Below are 15,343 nucleotides of genomic sequence, written 5' to 3' on the forward strand. Positions count from 1 at the left end.
AAGCTGCCTTTGCTTGTCTTTAAGTTGTGTTCATGTGTTATCAAAACAGTACAGAAAACAACTTAAAATAAAACATTTGTGAGAAGTTGTTCTTCATCAGTAATTCAACCACACTTTGAAAACAAGCTCGTTTTTCTGGTTTTGGAAATGTTCTTCAATAACATGAGTTCAGCAAGCAACAACTATGACATAAAAGACAATTGTCTTCATAATGTCTTCCAAATGTTTTCCCTATTATAACAACTGTGTAAAAATGTCCAGCCGAGGCAGCCGCGCCAGTTCAATATTACACGCCCAATAGTAATTTACGTACCTGTAAAGTGCTTTTCCTTTGGTTGGTCTTAGTATTCAGCAGCCAATTACTTGATAATATTGTTATTAAAATTATTTAAACGATTTTATTCAAACTATTTGAGTTGGATCGAAATGCGCCATTGAAATGTAAACAAAACGCTTGCAGTGCAACCAATGTCACGCCAATTTTTGTTACCGTATATCTAACAACGTTTTCTAGTTTTGTTATATTTTATGTCTAGATAACGTTAAAACTATACGAAAACAATTTTAATACTCAAGCGACAGAAACAATTCATTTTGAAAGGCTGAACATTGTTTTTATCATCAATTTATAATTAATTAAAAAAGCCGCTGACGAACAGAATTTTCGATCTAGCTGCACTGCGCGTAACAATACATTTGCGCATGCGCGCCGGTGTGGCGAATTCTGACCCATGAATGCGCGAGTTTTTTTATTCCACTAGGTCAGTGCAGATCAACCCAGGAAAAAAGAAACGACATTGCGATTTACTAGGCAAGTAAGAAAGAGATGCCAGATAGTTGTTTACGAACTAAACTCATGCGGTGTTGGGCTAAATTGAGACTCTTCGCAATTAAATGAATCAGCAACCATTCTGTAATGAATAATCTATTTTCCACTGATTCACAAACAGAAAACCGTATCCAATGAATGCCGCATAATTTTTTCAGCAGTAAAATGCAATGTTTCACCATGAAATTTGACGCGCATGTAGAACTTTGTATTAAAAGCGTCAAATAGCTGGTCTAATATTATTGTTTATTTTTGGTGAATATTCGATACGCCATAATCACTATTTTTCCTTTGTAGTTCCTAATATCAAGCAGCGTTGTTCTACAATATTTCTATTTTGAAGTTTTATGCTTGCGTCAACGATGTTTTTATTAGCTAGTAATTACAACTTGAAAATAACTTGTTTTCCATGTTTTTTTTTTTACCGCATTGGTACTCGAGATGTATTTTGCAGCTTCAGTCTAACAAGTTGGCTTGCTTTCATGAAGTTATATAATACTTCATATAGCACCAGTACTTGTTATAGTAGCCTTCAATTTTTGCGCTTTTCTGGTGATAGAGATGTCATGGAAAAGGTAATGTTAACTGAAATCTATAACTGAAGGTTGTATTAGAGGAGTTATCTCAACTGTTCTAAAACAACGTGTGTTACTTGGGGAAGAACATCATCACGAATAAACTGGCATTCACCGTTTTGATGGTGTTTTTTGTTTGATAATGACGGTCTGTGGGAGCACCGTGTTTCCAAGCTAGTTTTTTCCATGGCTTGCTGAGATTGCCCGTCAAACCGGTAATTTTTTCGGCTCGACGTTAACTCACCTAGTGCCGTGGATGTGGCCTCTCCGATGACCGAGTGTAGCTTACTCTACCCATCGTCAAGAGTCGAAGCGCAGAGTTGCTCCGTTGAATGTAGTGCCTCATGAGTGAGAGCGCGTAATTCTCGGCAGCTTGCGGGTTGTGCAAATTGTTCGATGGTCAGGTGATTTCCAGATGGCTCTGTGGATGTCTTAGCGTGAAAAAGGTGCTTCCAATCCAATCACCAGACCCCGGGAAGCTGCGAAGTTGATGCATCATGAAAAATTTATCATGGTTTTGAAATCACAAAATCGCAAGGCCAGCAAAATTGTGTAAGTGTGAGTGTAAACTCTGTGCGTCGCGCAAGCTAGCCGTGTGACATAGACGAACATGCGTGGTAGTGTGAGCGAAAGTAATGGCGAGACAACACTTGGATAGCGCTGAGCGTTAGGCCAACAACATACTGGCGCGTCCTGCGCTGCGGAGGCGGTTCGCCTTGCCGTGGGTTAATGTACAGCCCTAAGTAGAGCTTTACATTAACCTGCGGTAGGGCGAATCGTGACTGCGGGCGACTCGTCTTAAAAAACTATTTTTCAACAGTAAATTTCACTAACAACAAATAATTTGTGTGCTTTACCAAGTGCATAGAAAAGCCTGCTATGATAGTACAGAAATTAGGTACCGTGGAATGGGGTGAAATTGATCAGTGGGGTGAAATTGATCACCTGAAAATTCGTGATAAAAAATATTAATCAAAAGATATTGCTCTTACAACACTAGGCAATGTTAACGTGTCCTTAAATTCAACTTTTGCATGATTCACATACCTGTCAAAGTTAACCCCTGCTTGCCCGGTGTAATTTTTCATATTTTCGAAAAATTCTTCTAACTCAGTCAAAACTCAATCAAATTTGATCAAACAAGTTTCCAAATAACAAAAAAAGTATTGAATTTATCTAAAGTAATCTCAGTTGAAGGTTAATTATGTTAAATTTAGAGTAGTGAGTAAAGTTTGATAAAAGCTCAAAAAATGTAATTTTCAACAATGATCATTCCATACCAGTAATGAAATACTGATGAATTCGCAGGAAACCACAAGCATTTTATTTTGCGGGCTAGTTTTTGAGCTTTTCCAACACCGAATTGAAATCTGTCTAATAACGTTCAAATAAGAGCAAATTTAGCAACAAGCCGCTCGTGAACCAAAATAAACAAATTTTAATCTGAAATATCGTTATTTTCATTTCCAAACCAGCTGTAAATGATATTTTTCAGTACAGAAATCATCATTTACCTTTAGCATATCGAAAAAAGCACATTGCCTAAAGAATGTATGGATTTCCATAGTGATCAATTTCACCCCAATTTACCTCATAGCCCCTTTATAATTATCGAATTTGTTTCATGAAGTAGACGATAGAAATTTCACCAATAGCCATAGAGGTTTACTGAAGCACATACCAGTACTTGTTTTAAAATTATACTATTTCGGGAAAAAGGTACATGAAGCTAGTTAAATAGAAATTGTTATAAAAATTGATCAATTTCACCCCGTTCCATGGTATGTTGTAGTGAAATTTGCTGTTGAAAAACAGTTTTTTGAGCGGAGTGCGCGGAAAAATGTGCTGCGCGGAATTACCCGCAGCCACGGTACTATAAATTTCCCCGTTCACGGCTAGCGAGCCAGGAGCCGAAAGAAGAGCGGCTTCGACATCCCTTTCTTGCTGATTGCCTGCCACAGCAGCACTTTCTTGGGAAACTTGGTGTGTGAAATAAATTTCACGTCGGAGCTCACTTTCTTCGTGGGAGAAGTGAAATACGAAGTACCCTGCCAGTCGCTGCCATCCAGGGTGAGATAGGTCTCGTCGTCCATCACCACTGCCACGTCGCGATTCGCCGGGAAAATCGACTTGACCATCTTGTTCAACCGCTGTCGCTACGAGACCAGTGGACGGAACTGCCGCTTCCTGATATGTATGTCCATGTTCTCCAGATACTTTTTCACTGGTATACCGCATGCACCAACCTCTCGGCCAAGTGCACGCAGCGATTTAGCCACTTCTCCCTCGGTCTTCCTCTTCAGCATCCTTCGAAGCTTGTTGTAGCTCAAGGTCGTTGGCCGTCCGGAACCAGGCTTTCTTTCGATGCTTTGATCGTTGTCCAAAGGTGTCAAGATGTTGTTGATGCCGGAACGGGCATACCCGGCGTCCACAAAGTGCCGCACGATGTCCGTTTTTGACGCGGCGGGGTACCGTTCTTTGAACGCGCACACTTCTCAACGCTTCACTTTTTTCGCCACCACAGTTAGACTGATAGAGCTGTCAATTTTTTTTTTTTTGTTAACTCATGGGTTGCTATGATTGATGGTGCATGAGTAGTTTCGTCAGTGCAATTAACGGTAAACCCATGAAAAATCGACAATTTTTGTTCATTTTTTACCGCAAACGTTAGGGACACACAAATTCACAGGAATGGTTTAAACGATATAGCGCTACGCTACCGTAAACATGGTACATTTTGTAGATTGCAGGCTGTTGGCTATCATTTCCACTCAGATTGCATGAGGAACAATTTTTGAGAGTAACATATGAACCAATCTAAGCTAAAGCAGACCTGACAATCACCGTTGCTGGCCACGCTCATCTTTATAGTAGATTGTGGATATTAAAGAGTATATTGAAGATGCGGTGTACTCCTCGTGGTTCTGTGGTTAGCGATGTCGCTCGGCTTGCTTTCCCACACGGTTGTTATGTCGGGTTCGATTTCCGATCAGGTCGAGGATCTTCTCGAGCTGGAAATTTTCTCGACTCACCATGTGTACATTCTCCACAAACGTCGGTTTGATGGGATAAATAATGGAACAAATACCCTAGAAATGCTGACGTAATAATAAAATATTGCCGAAAAGCAACGAAAATAAATATTCCATGCGTTGGATCTAAATGGAACACGATGTTGTATGAAATATTTACTTTGTCAATATTAACATGAATTTAGCACTTGATACAATAAAACAGAAAAACAATTTCTCATAGCACTGCATTTGGCTGCCTCGTTTTCACCCTATACTCTCCAGAACCGTTGATTCGACCAATTTGAGAAAGCAGAAACTGTTTCACATACTATCCTCTTTCCACTTTCCAAACTAAATAAATCAACAGCTTTTGCAGAAATGCAATATCCTCATGTTTTAAAACATAAATCTAATAGTCACACTCAAACAGGCCATCTCTCAGCATCTCAACAACCATTCAGAGTGAAACAATCCTCCTGAAATATTAAACGTCCTTTTACTGCCGCATACCAACGGCAACAGCGGATGCGAAAAACTTTTCCACTACTGACTGGCGCTGCTAGTTGAAGCGCAAGGAAAGTTCGTCAAATTTTACTGGCCATACAAAAGGTGCATTCGTACACGGACAGGATAAAAAATTAGGCTAAGTACGCCTATGTGCTGACGGTTTTTAGCAACAACATTATTCTTTCGTCTATTCTACAATCTACGGCTCCAAGAGAGAGGATGGCCTAGCACGTTCACTAGGCAACTGGTTAGTGGAAAAGTTTTTTCTCGCCACGAAAGGAATGTAGGCGCTGCCGAGCCGAGCAAAAAGTTTTTACGTTGGGGAAAGGAGGAATGAAAAAAGTTTTAGTTTAATACGGTTGAATTTTTAAGCTGCGAGATGCGTTTGCATCTTTAAATTCGGGCTGTTTTGGGAACTTTCCTGGTTGGTTTTACAGAGGAAATTTATAACTGTTAAGAACTAGGCAGCTGTGTAAGCCTTTTTCATGGCTCTTCTTGATAGTTAGAGAAAATCTTGTTCTGAATTCAAAGCAACTAAACTTTTCCGAATAATTTTCTTTACAGACCAAAAGTCGACGCGGCTGGCAATCTCCTAATCAGGATCAGGCTCCATCGTTATCACCGAAACCCGACGATCAACTTCACTATCAGCTGCAACATCAATCCAACCGCAATCAATCGGCGGCTCCAGTATACGGCAATGGAACGCTTCCCGCGGGAATAGGCTACCAATACAACGCATCGGTGAACTCATTTGGGAGTAGCAGCTATATTGCGAACGGTTACCTTGCACCACAGCAAGTGGTTTCGCATTGTACGATTTCCTCGCCGAAAAGTATCCTCAAACATAGCGCTTCGGAAATCAACAGCAGCGGGAACTATTCTAAAAGTGTTGACAGTAACTACGGTCACACGATGTACAGCATGAAGGAAGAAGGCTATCGGAAACCCGGTGGTGCTGGGACGGGAGTAATAAACTCAGCACACAACGGTAGCTACGGAAATGTGATGGTGAACACATTGAACTATTCTACTGCAACCAGTTCCAGCAATGAGCTGCTGGAGGACCTGCAACATATTGAACAGAACCGTTTGAAAAAAAGTCAACACATAAAAATTAGTTCCAGTTCGTCATCTTCAATCAATTCGAACAACAATATGATTAACAACAACAGCATGATTGGTAACAATAATAACACGTGTGTTAGCAGCAATGGATACGAAGTCCAGAGTAAATACGTGAAACCGTCGGGTTTAACTGGTAAACATCAGATTCCCCAGCAGTTCAGTAATACTGGAACCTATTACGAGCAACACAACACCATCAACAATAATTCAGTGTACGGCGGAAGCAAATATACACCACCGATAAGTCATCTGAAGTCCGCAGTCTGCAATGCACCTTCCGCCAATAACATTCCGCATGGTGCCAAAAGTAATCGCCTTATTACCGGCCCAAACAACAATAACAATAACAACAATTTTGAAATGTGTCCCGCAAATGCAAACGTCGGCAGCAGTTCCAACCATGCCCAAACATTATCGAGCTTCACCAGCAAATTTCACAAACTGGCTGGCAATAGAAATTCGCTCGACCAAACCACGGCCGCCACTTCGACTGCCACCAACAGCACTGGGAAACTGAATCACGTAAATAACAACAACAGCACCAATGCGAACACTGCACCATCTGGTTCCGGAATCGTTTACCATCTACACAAAGAACCACGGCAGCAGCAAAGTTCTCAGAACCAAACACAACCTCACCACTCGCAAAACCCAACTGGAGCTGGCACCGTTACCGGTCATCATCCGCATCACGCCCATCCACCCCATCCGGGTGGCCATCATAATACGCTGTCCTCGCCGGAAAGTGCTTACTCTACTGGGTACTCAACTGATGGCACATCGCCCGGTAAGTATCCGCTAGCTACGTGTACCTTCGGCTCGGACAGTTCGCGTGGGTCAAATTGTTTCTTGATGAAGTTATCGTTCCTTTATTAGCTACCTTCAACGGAGGCGATTGGCGTTGTGGTTCACAGGGTTCGTAAAAATACAAAAGAAGACAGGGTGCCGAAAGGGAGAGGTGTGAGGTTTGTCCTCTCAGAAATTTCGAATTGATTTTAATGTTAGCAACAGTCGTTAAACTTTACACTGCATGCGGAGCTCGCGATTATTTATGTTTTTTATTTCCTATAATCGTGTTACGTTTCTGCAAATGCAAACTGAACATGTTTTCCCTTGTAGCAGACTGAACCACTGCGACCATTGTTTGATCTATTGTGGTATAACTGAACATGTTACTTTAATTATTGATCCGCAAGATTTGGAGGTTCGAATCTCCTGGAAGTTGAACGAAATATGAAATTTGGTAAATTAATAACAGCATGTCTTTAGCAAATTTTAATGAAAAACAATTATTCTTAACAATATTAGGAACATAATCTCAATGCCAGTGACAAATTACAATTCAATCCTTTGTTGAGCAATCATTGCGATTAAAATAATGTTGAAAGTTAAAAGATAGTCACGAAAAACAAGCAAAAACTCAAACCGTTTCCCCCGCAAAATCATGGCTGTATCCTAGTTTCAAACTAATGCAAAATTTATGACAGCCTCTCAGCTCAAGTCGGCTGACATTCGGCACAGTGATCGTGATTTGCATATGGTAATTCGCTTGTAATTTGTTGGGTTATTATAGCCTCCTTATCTTTCCCCTTCGGATGATTGAGGCTGGTACCGCATAACAACACAAACGAAAATGAAGCTGTAAACAGCCATTTCGACTCCTACAACCCTCCCACTGGAGATCATATTTTTCTGCCAATTTCTTCTTGTTTCTTGTACGAAAAACTTTCTTACAAAGCATAGCAGTCCTGGGCGGGGACGCCTGAAGAACACTCATACCCCCATACCGCCGACGACGGGCGCCACCCGAGTGCCTTCGAGAGTATCCGCAATCACGTCTGGGTCCAATCCATAACCAGCGGAAGCCGGAAAAACCAAGTGGAGCGGTTCGTTTGCTACCGGTTTATGCTAATGTGATTTACTTTCCCTTTCCGAAATTCGGAACGAAACTTTCTTTCTACTCGGAAACAATAATGCCGAAAAAATATCTCGTTGGGAAGCCAAGGGGCAAATAGCATACACGTAAAAATACTTTAACGGCGTGTTTCGTCATAACGTTTTGGTTTCGAACAAGGGAAACTGCGTATAGTAAGCAAGTGGCAGCACTTATCACACTCCGTACCGAAAATTGGATCCTAATAAGTCGAAATTGATACTTTGAACTTGCGCGTATTGGGTTACCGGTAAAAGTTTCTAGGAAAGGATCTATTTATTATACGGATGGAGCATCAACAGTATTTAAAAAATTCACGCTGGGATTTTCATGGCTTCAAAAGAACCTTGAGTATGGTTCCCAATTGATCTTTCCGCAATGACACTTGGTTCTTGGAAAACATAAGTTAGCTTTGATTATTCAAATCAAATTTTTTACTTTTATGAGTACGAATTTTCTGAGTATTTTTCCATCACGAGAGTATTGGGAGTGGTTTTTATGCCTTAGAATATATAGATAATACAGTCCCCCCACGATTATGGATCACTTAATAAGATGTATGAATGCAAAAAATCATTTCTGACCAATTTTATTGTTTATAAGTAATCTATAAATGTTTTCAGTCACAGAAATATGTAATCTTTCACTTCATTGAGTATTTATTTCCATGTTTTGTGAATATTTCTCAGAAAATATATTTATTTCATAACTCACCAAATACACAATTATTGATCATTTTTAAGAGCGGATCTAATTATGAAACAGTTCGCATCATGTTATGGATCAGCATAATGAAAACAGCTTCTGGCAACGAATTCATTCAATAAACCTTATTCAAATTATGTGATTTGAAGAAATAACATATTTCAAATCATATTAAAGATCCCGCATGGCCTGGCCACATTTTATGTGGCTTTTGAGGTTGCAGTTAGATCGAGAGTCCAGGTCTGTCGCTCCCGAAGGTAGCAATGAACTATTGTATACGGTACATCATAACAGTTTCCCGCTTTACGTAGTTTTCCTGTCCCTCGTGCCTTGGAAATTATATTTTTCAAAGGCTCAGCACTGTCTAGCTTTCGCTTAGAACTCAATAAATGTTAAGAGGGTGTTTTAATTGGTTAAAAATCACATTTGAATCGAAGTGATCCATATTTATAGAGAACTATCTTGTCTCGGTCCCTATTATGGAACACTTATATAATAACTAGGTTTTACAGAAAAATCATTTTCAACCATCAATATTTGATGAATCGTGCAGAACTTACCTTGATCTTTGTGTATGAGTTATTTTTTGCACGAGAATTAGCGATTATATCATATATGAACCTTATGAATGATTAGCGTGCTACTTACGCTGATTGAGAAAAACGACAAATATTTTGATAGATTCTGGAAGACAATATTTCACGCTTATAGAAAACACATCAATCTAGGAATAAGAACGATGTTTTCTGTGTTCAAAGCTAGCAAATATGGCATATTTTACTGCAAAAATGCCTTCGAACCGTTAGTTTAACTAAGTTAAATAACATAAGACACAAAAGTGATCCGTAATTGTGGGAGTTCCATAATTGTGGGGGGAGTGTATAGACACACAGCGTCTTTGTAGATCGGACGGTCTGAGTTAAAAGTAATCCAGAGAGGAAAAAAAGGACACAACGCACATATGCGAATTATGTTTTCAGCGCACTTTCTACAACTGGAACTCTATTATTCTTGATTTAGATTTCTTCTAAGGAAGCGTGAAATCGAAAAATTACAGGAATTTCACGAATAGCCAAAGGTTGTTACTCGATAGAAGATCTTGGAATTGGTTTTTCAAAACTCTCCAAAGCAACCATGAAGCACTTTAGCGTCGGCTGGATTTTAAGGGGTTATATACCTTTTGACTTTAAAAAAATCGGAAACAAATATTGCATTATCTTTAAGTACAACATATTGAGAAAATTTTTACAAATTTTCATAAAGATCTAACAATAGGGATTGGAATTGGTATTTCTTATGAACAAACGTGTTTTGTTGTTGTTGTTGAACAGCTGAACTCTCAGAAAATTACTACTTTTATTCAATAAAAAAGGTGCTACACGCTTAAAAAAATCCAAACTTTGCTCTTTTTCTCGGTCAAAAAGGTATATAACAACCAAATTTGCACCCCTATCCCTGATTGTTTGCTGGAAGACGTAATTCTACGTTAAAACTTAACTTAAGTTAGAACTAAAAAAAGTGTAGCCATTGTACAGTGGCAGGTCTCTAAACAAAAATCGAAGAAAAAAACAATTTTGAGCTGCTGAACTTTTTCTTAATGTCAGAAAATGTTATTCACCTGAAATGACGTTGGACCCTTCTTTGACAAAGATTTCCTTTTTGTTCAAATCATGCTCAACATGGGTATATTTGTTCTTTATCGAAGAACTTTGACCCGTATTTTTTGTTTGGTCCTTAGGGTGCTCCTTTTCAAATTGGGGCTGCCCAGAAATAGACGATGTTTTTTTCAGAAACTTGTAACTTCTAAGACGTTTGACCAATTTGGAATCTTTTAACGTCAAATTAAAGGTAATTAATAGGCCTTTCGAGGTAATATAAGAAATCAAACGTCAAAGTACGTTCGCTATATTTTCGAGCCTTTCGAGGTAATATAAGAAATCAAACGTCAAAGTACGTTCGCTATATTTTTCCCGTTTAACGGATTTGGGATTAACTATTATTCATCCTTCGGAGCAACAATGTGTAAACCGGGACCCAAAAATTCAAAAAGTACGGTAAATTTCCCATAGGTTGTTGTTCATCCGATCGTTTCCAACTTTTTCACAAGAATGTACGGTACACATGAACTCTTAAATATAGGTTGTTTGGCCTTCCGGCATTATGTCTTAAACTTTATTTAAATATTGGTCGTATCGTGGAGAAACATTGAAAAAATGATAAAAATTACATAAATCCTCCATCAAAATGAAGTTTGTTGATTTAAAATCGGATCAAGATTGAGGGAGTTACATGCATCTGAAGTTAAGCTTGAAATGGTGATTCGAAGAATCCGAGTTATGGACAGGTATTGAGCTTATTTGATTTTTTGCTATTACCAATCTAAACCACAATTTTAGATCAGAGTTCGAAAACAAAAGCGATCGACAATTCACTGTTCTGATAATTGGTAGTGGTTTATAAGCCTTAGAAAATCAAACGACTTAGATTTTATTACTTAGACCAGTAATTGTAAAACGATGGATTCAGTAATGCATGAATACTTATTAATAACCGGACATGTGACGAAAAAAGAGATCTGTAATCCAACGTTTGTTAGACGCATAGAAATGTGTGAATTCTGAACTGCAATTTTATATACCTAACATCTGCTGAACATAGATAATCGTTGGAGTACCTACAGAAAATAGGCGCATTCTATTGTAATAAATAATAATAAGTGTATGAAACAATCTGCAAAATAGGCCATGAAACCAAAAGCCAGCAGTCAGCAAATATATCACTGAGCATTTGCTATCAATTTATCGAAACATAGCAGGGAAAAACCACTCCTAAATTCCATCAGAGATGTCCAACCCCAAGGAGGAAGCCTTCCTGATTGCACCGGAAGTGGACGAAAATCTGCCCCCCGAGGAGCGCCTCAAGCTGGACAAAACTTTCGAAAAGGAAATAACTCGGCTGCAACGAAAATACCTGAACATCGCCAATGCCGGGCCGGCTGCCAAAGATGTTCAAATTATGCGATGCCTGGAGAAAAAGTTAAAACATCTGAAGCGGGAACGGTGCGAACAGAGAACGGAACTGAAAGTGGCCTATGCTCCTTGTCACGTGACCCGATACGAACGCCAGCTTCAGCATGTAGAAGAAAATGTACGTAAATATGAACAGCTCGATTTGGAAATAGCGGAAATTCGAACGGAGATTCTGCACCTCCAGTCGCAGATGAAACGATTGGAAAAGGAGCGTAAAGATCTGCAGAAAATTTCTCAGTCGGATCATTTCTACTACAATCGTGTTCTGAAGGCCAAGAAACGGCTTGCCACACTAAAAGATAAACTTTACCACATGAAAAAACGAGAATCGATTATTTTGGTCAAAAATCGCAAGCTAAAAGAAATGGTTGAAGACATGCTGATTGCGAGAAGGCTTTTCCATCAGCAGTGGAGACGCATGATCGATCAGCTGGCATACGATAAAAAGTTTCTGATCGATATGATTGAGCGCACTATTTTGGCCTTCAATCAGGGCGAGGAACTGTGCCGCAAAATTGATTCCCTTAAAGAATACGCTGCGAGGGAGCAGAAAGCTCAGCGGCAGGAAATGTTGGAGCTGCAGAGGAGAATAAAAAATGACCAAAAAAATCATGAGTTTCTTCGGAGCAAAGGTTTTCTGCGGGAAATGTGCGAGTTGGACCCGCGGGAAGTTTACCGCAGGAATACGGCGAAAAGGGACTACTCTCGCAAGATTGAGCTTTATACTAGAATTATCGAGAAAACGAAAAAATTTTGCAAGGTGCAGGATGTTACGGAGTTGATTGGAAAATATCAAATTCAGGAGGATGCGTTTTTTGCCCATTTCAACTACTTGAACGAACTGAATTTTCAGTTTGAACGACTGAATTGTACGCTGAAGGAGTTGCATGAAAAGGTGGACGATTTGAAGGATCAAAAACAAGCGAATGAAAATCGGCAGGAGAAAAGCTACAAGCAACTTCATGAGCAGCTACTTAAGGAGTGTCAGACCACGAAAAAATTGGAAAAATTTACACAGGATGATGAGTCAGAACTTTTAGATCAGTTTAAAGAGCTGGACGAGATTCTGGAAATTATCGGTTATGATCGAGCAGAAGTATCTAAATTACTTGGAGATCATCGTAAAGCGACGAAACAGAATGTTAAACGATTCCTGATTACACTGGAAAAAAGGTTGAACACAGTATTGGCGGAGGTATACACCAGTCCTGTAACTTGTGAAGATCCTTCCCTCAGGAGACCAATCACCCATGCTCCGGAGGAAATTGTGCGTATAGAACAGGTTCTTACCACCCAGCAGTGTGCGGAATGTGCCGAAGGCCAGGATGTCAACAAGTACGACGAAGGTATTGTTTTACCCAAGGATAAACAGCAGATTAGGGTCGCTATGATCAAGAAGTCACGTGCCCCTGAGATGGAGTACAGAATGCATAACCTGAGCAAGTGTAAATTGCCGCGGTCGAGAATTCTAGTCAACAAAAGATATCAGTGAAATAACCCTACATAAGTGGCGAAATTATTTTGGGTCGAACAAATAGAGGTGATTAAATGGATTTAGGCCAACCCAAAAATAGTTTGCGTGTCCCACATCCAACTCTAGCTCATCATAATGATTGAACTGTTTCGACCGGTGCCAAGCTGCAAATTCAATTAGCATCCTACCTGTACACAAACCCAAACCCTTAGTTTGGGCAAATTATCGTTTCTATTATGTATTCTGTGAGGTTTCTGTTGTGTACTGCGGCCTCTGCGGTAACCCAAAATGTGGTCAAATTGTGACCTAACCCAGCAATGGATGTAGTTAGTATAGGATGTATAGCTAAAACGTGGCTGCTGACCCGGTATAAGTAGACTTATTTGATTTATTTTCAATTTGGCACATCCCGTGCTGCTGTTCAGCTCGCTCTCCTGCTGCTGCTGTTGTGAGTTTATCCATCGGGATCCAATGGTGCAGTTAAAGTACAAAAAGAACCCGAGGCAGCGCACGAACCTAAAGTGGGAAAACTGGAATGTACGATAATGAACCTGATGAAAGGCCGAAGGCGACACGTAAAAAGGGTTCGCTCTTGCCAGCGACCAATTTGCTTGAAGAAAAGCGGTTGGAGAAAGTTTAACGAGTTTCTTGCGGGGACAGTGCACAAACAGGTTGATCAGTAATTTGCCCGCCCTTTCCAAACAGTTGCTGGGTTGTGGTTTTTATTTGCTAATTTTTCTTTCTAATTCTGAGTGCTGTCTTTCCTGTATTTGTTTGTCATTTACTATATAAATTATAAATATTTCTTTTCTTCGGCTTTAACACGATTAATTCTCTAAACATTTTCTCTATTCCGTATTTTTTATAAGCCAGAAAAAAATAATCCATAATCAGTCCTTGTTTAGTTGTCTCATTGGAAAAACGCAACTTACAAGAGCATTTAAGCTCTGATTCTCATTTTTTAAATGTGACGGAACATTGAGGTTTTTAACAGGGCAACTGTCTTTAACGTTTATGGAACTAACTAAATCGAATGAATTGCTAGGAAAATATGCCACTCTTGTTCAAAATCCTCCCAACCTAACAATGATCCATGACAGTTAGAAACTCTTAGTGGTATCGGTATAAAATGAAAACAACCCAAGTTGTCATCGTTGCAATAAAATCCGACCAACTTCAATCGATGATTAGTAGTAATGATACTTGATTAAGCTCTCCGTTGATCTTCTTGCACACAAAGTATCACCCCCGGAAAGAAAACTTCCCTTTTGGCTGCTTACCAGGCCCCAGATAGCGTCTGCAGCATTAATGGAAGCACAACGGTAAATAAGCTTCGGTGACAAAAAACGCCCTCCGGTGGTGCTCTACCATCATGGGAAAATCGATAAAAATCGCTATATATTGCGCAATAATCCTGTTTCGGAAGTAAACGCAAACAGAGACCGTCCATGACTTGACTGTCGTACCCGTGGTCGCGGCTTCTCGGGAGTGTTTCATTTTGCGGTGTTTCACAAGCCCCAGCATTTTGAGTTTTCAATGAATTTTCGCTACGCTCACGGTGATTCCGAATATTTTGATAATCGCCGGTGGAAGAAGTCAAGATGTAGGCGAGCTGCGAATAAGCCCACCTTTTTCCACTGCTGTTGACGAGCGGAAATGGGATTGAGAGCATTATGGCATTTTATTCGATTCCATTACATGACTTGACTTTTCAAAAATTCAATCAATCTGTGCCATGTGAGCTATGAGCTGGAAAATGTCTATTCTTGTTGACGAATATCTTGATGAAAAACCGCAGTGCTGCAAGAAGCATTTGTTATCGATAAACGTGACTCGAATATTAATGATTTAGAAAATAATGGCACGGCAGTGATTGATATCTTAATGATGGCGCTGACGCTTGGCTTCGTTCAAATTTGCTTGGTTTTAATGGAATGATCAACGAAATTAATTATTCGAATCATGCGGAAAATATGCTTCTTCCTGCGCAGTGAATTGTTTCGATGGCCCGTAAAATAGCACAATGATTTGCGACTCTTTATTGATTGCAAGCTAACTTTAATCTTGATAAGTGATACGATCTCAGCAGTTGAGGATTAAAAAAAGTTAAAACATTGGTAGCTAGAAAAGAAATATTCGCATTCCAAAC

The 15,343-nt window shown here is 39.6% G+C and overlaps 2 protein-coding genes across 9 annotated transcripts in view; both read left to right on the forward strand.

Moving 5' to 3' along the window:
- LOC129720839 (uncharacterized) overlaps positions 1 to 15,343 on the forward strand; it is a 207,704-nt gene that overhangs the window by 155,652 nt on the left and 36,709 nt on the right. For all 8 annotated transcript variants that reach the window (XM_055672659.1, XM_055672667.1, XM_055672661.1 and 5 more), the window contains one exon: positions 5,490 to 6,840. In XM_055672659.1, coding sequence (XP_055528634.1) covers positions 5,490 to 6,840 — 1,351 coding nt within the window. The remainder of the gene's footprint in view (positions 1 to 5,489; positions 6,841 to 15,343) is intronic.
- LOC129720840 (uncharacterized) lies at positions 11,020 to 14,234 on the forward strand. Its single transcript, XM_055672668.1, has one exon. It carries the CDS (start codon positions 11,536 to 11,538, stop codon positions 13,210 to 13,212), a length of 1,677 nt encoding a protein of 558 aa, XP_055528643.1. The 5' UTR covers positions 11,020 to 11,535; the 3' UTR covers positions 13,213 to 14,234.

The sequence above is a fragment of the Wyeomyia smithii genome, chromosome 2 (genome assembly GCF_029784165.1).
Source record: "Wyeomyia smithii strain HCP4-BCI-WySm-NY-G18 chromosome 2, ASM2978416v1, whole genome shotgun sequence".
NCBI lineage: Eukaryota > Metazoa > Arthropoda > Insecta > Diptera > Culicidae > Wyeomyia > Wyeomyia smithii.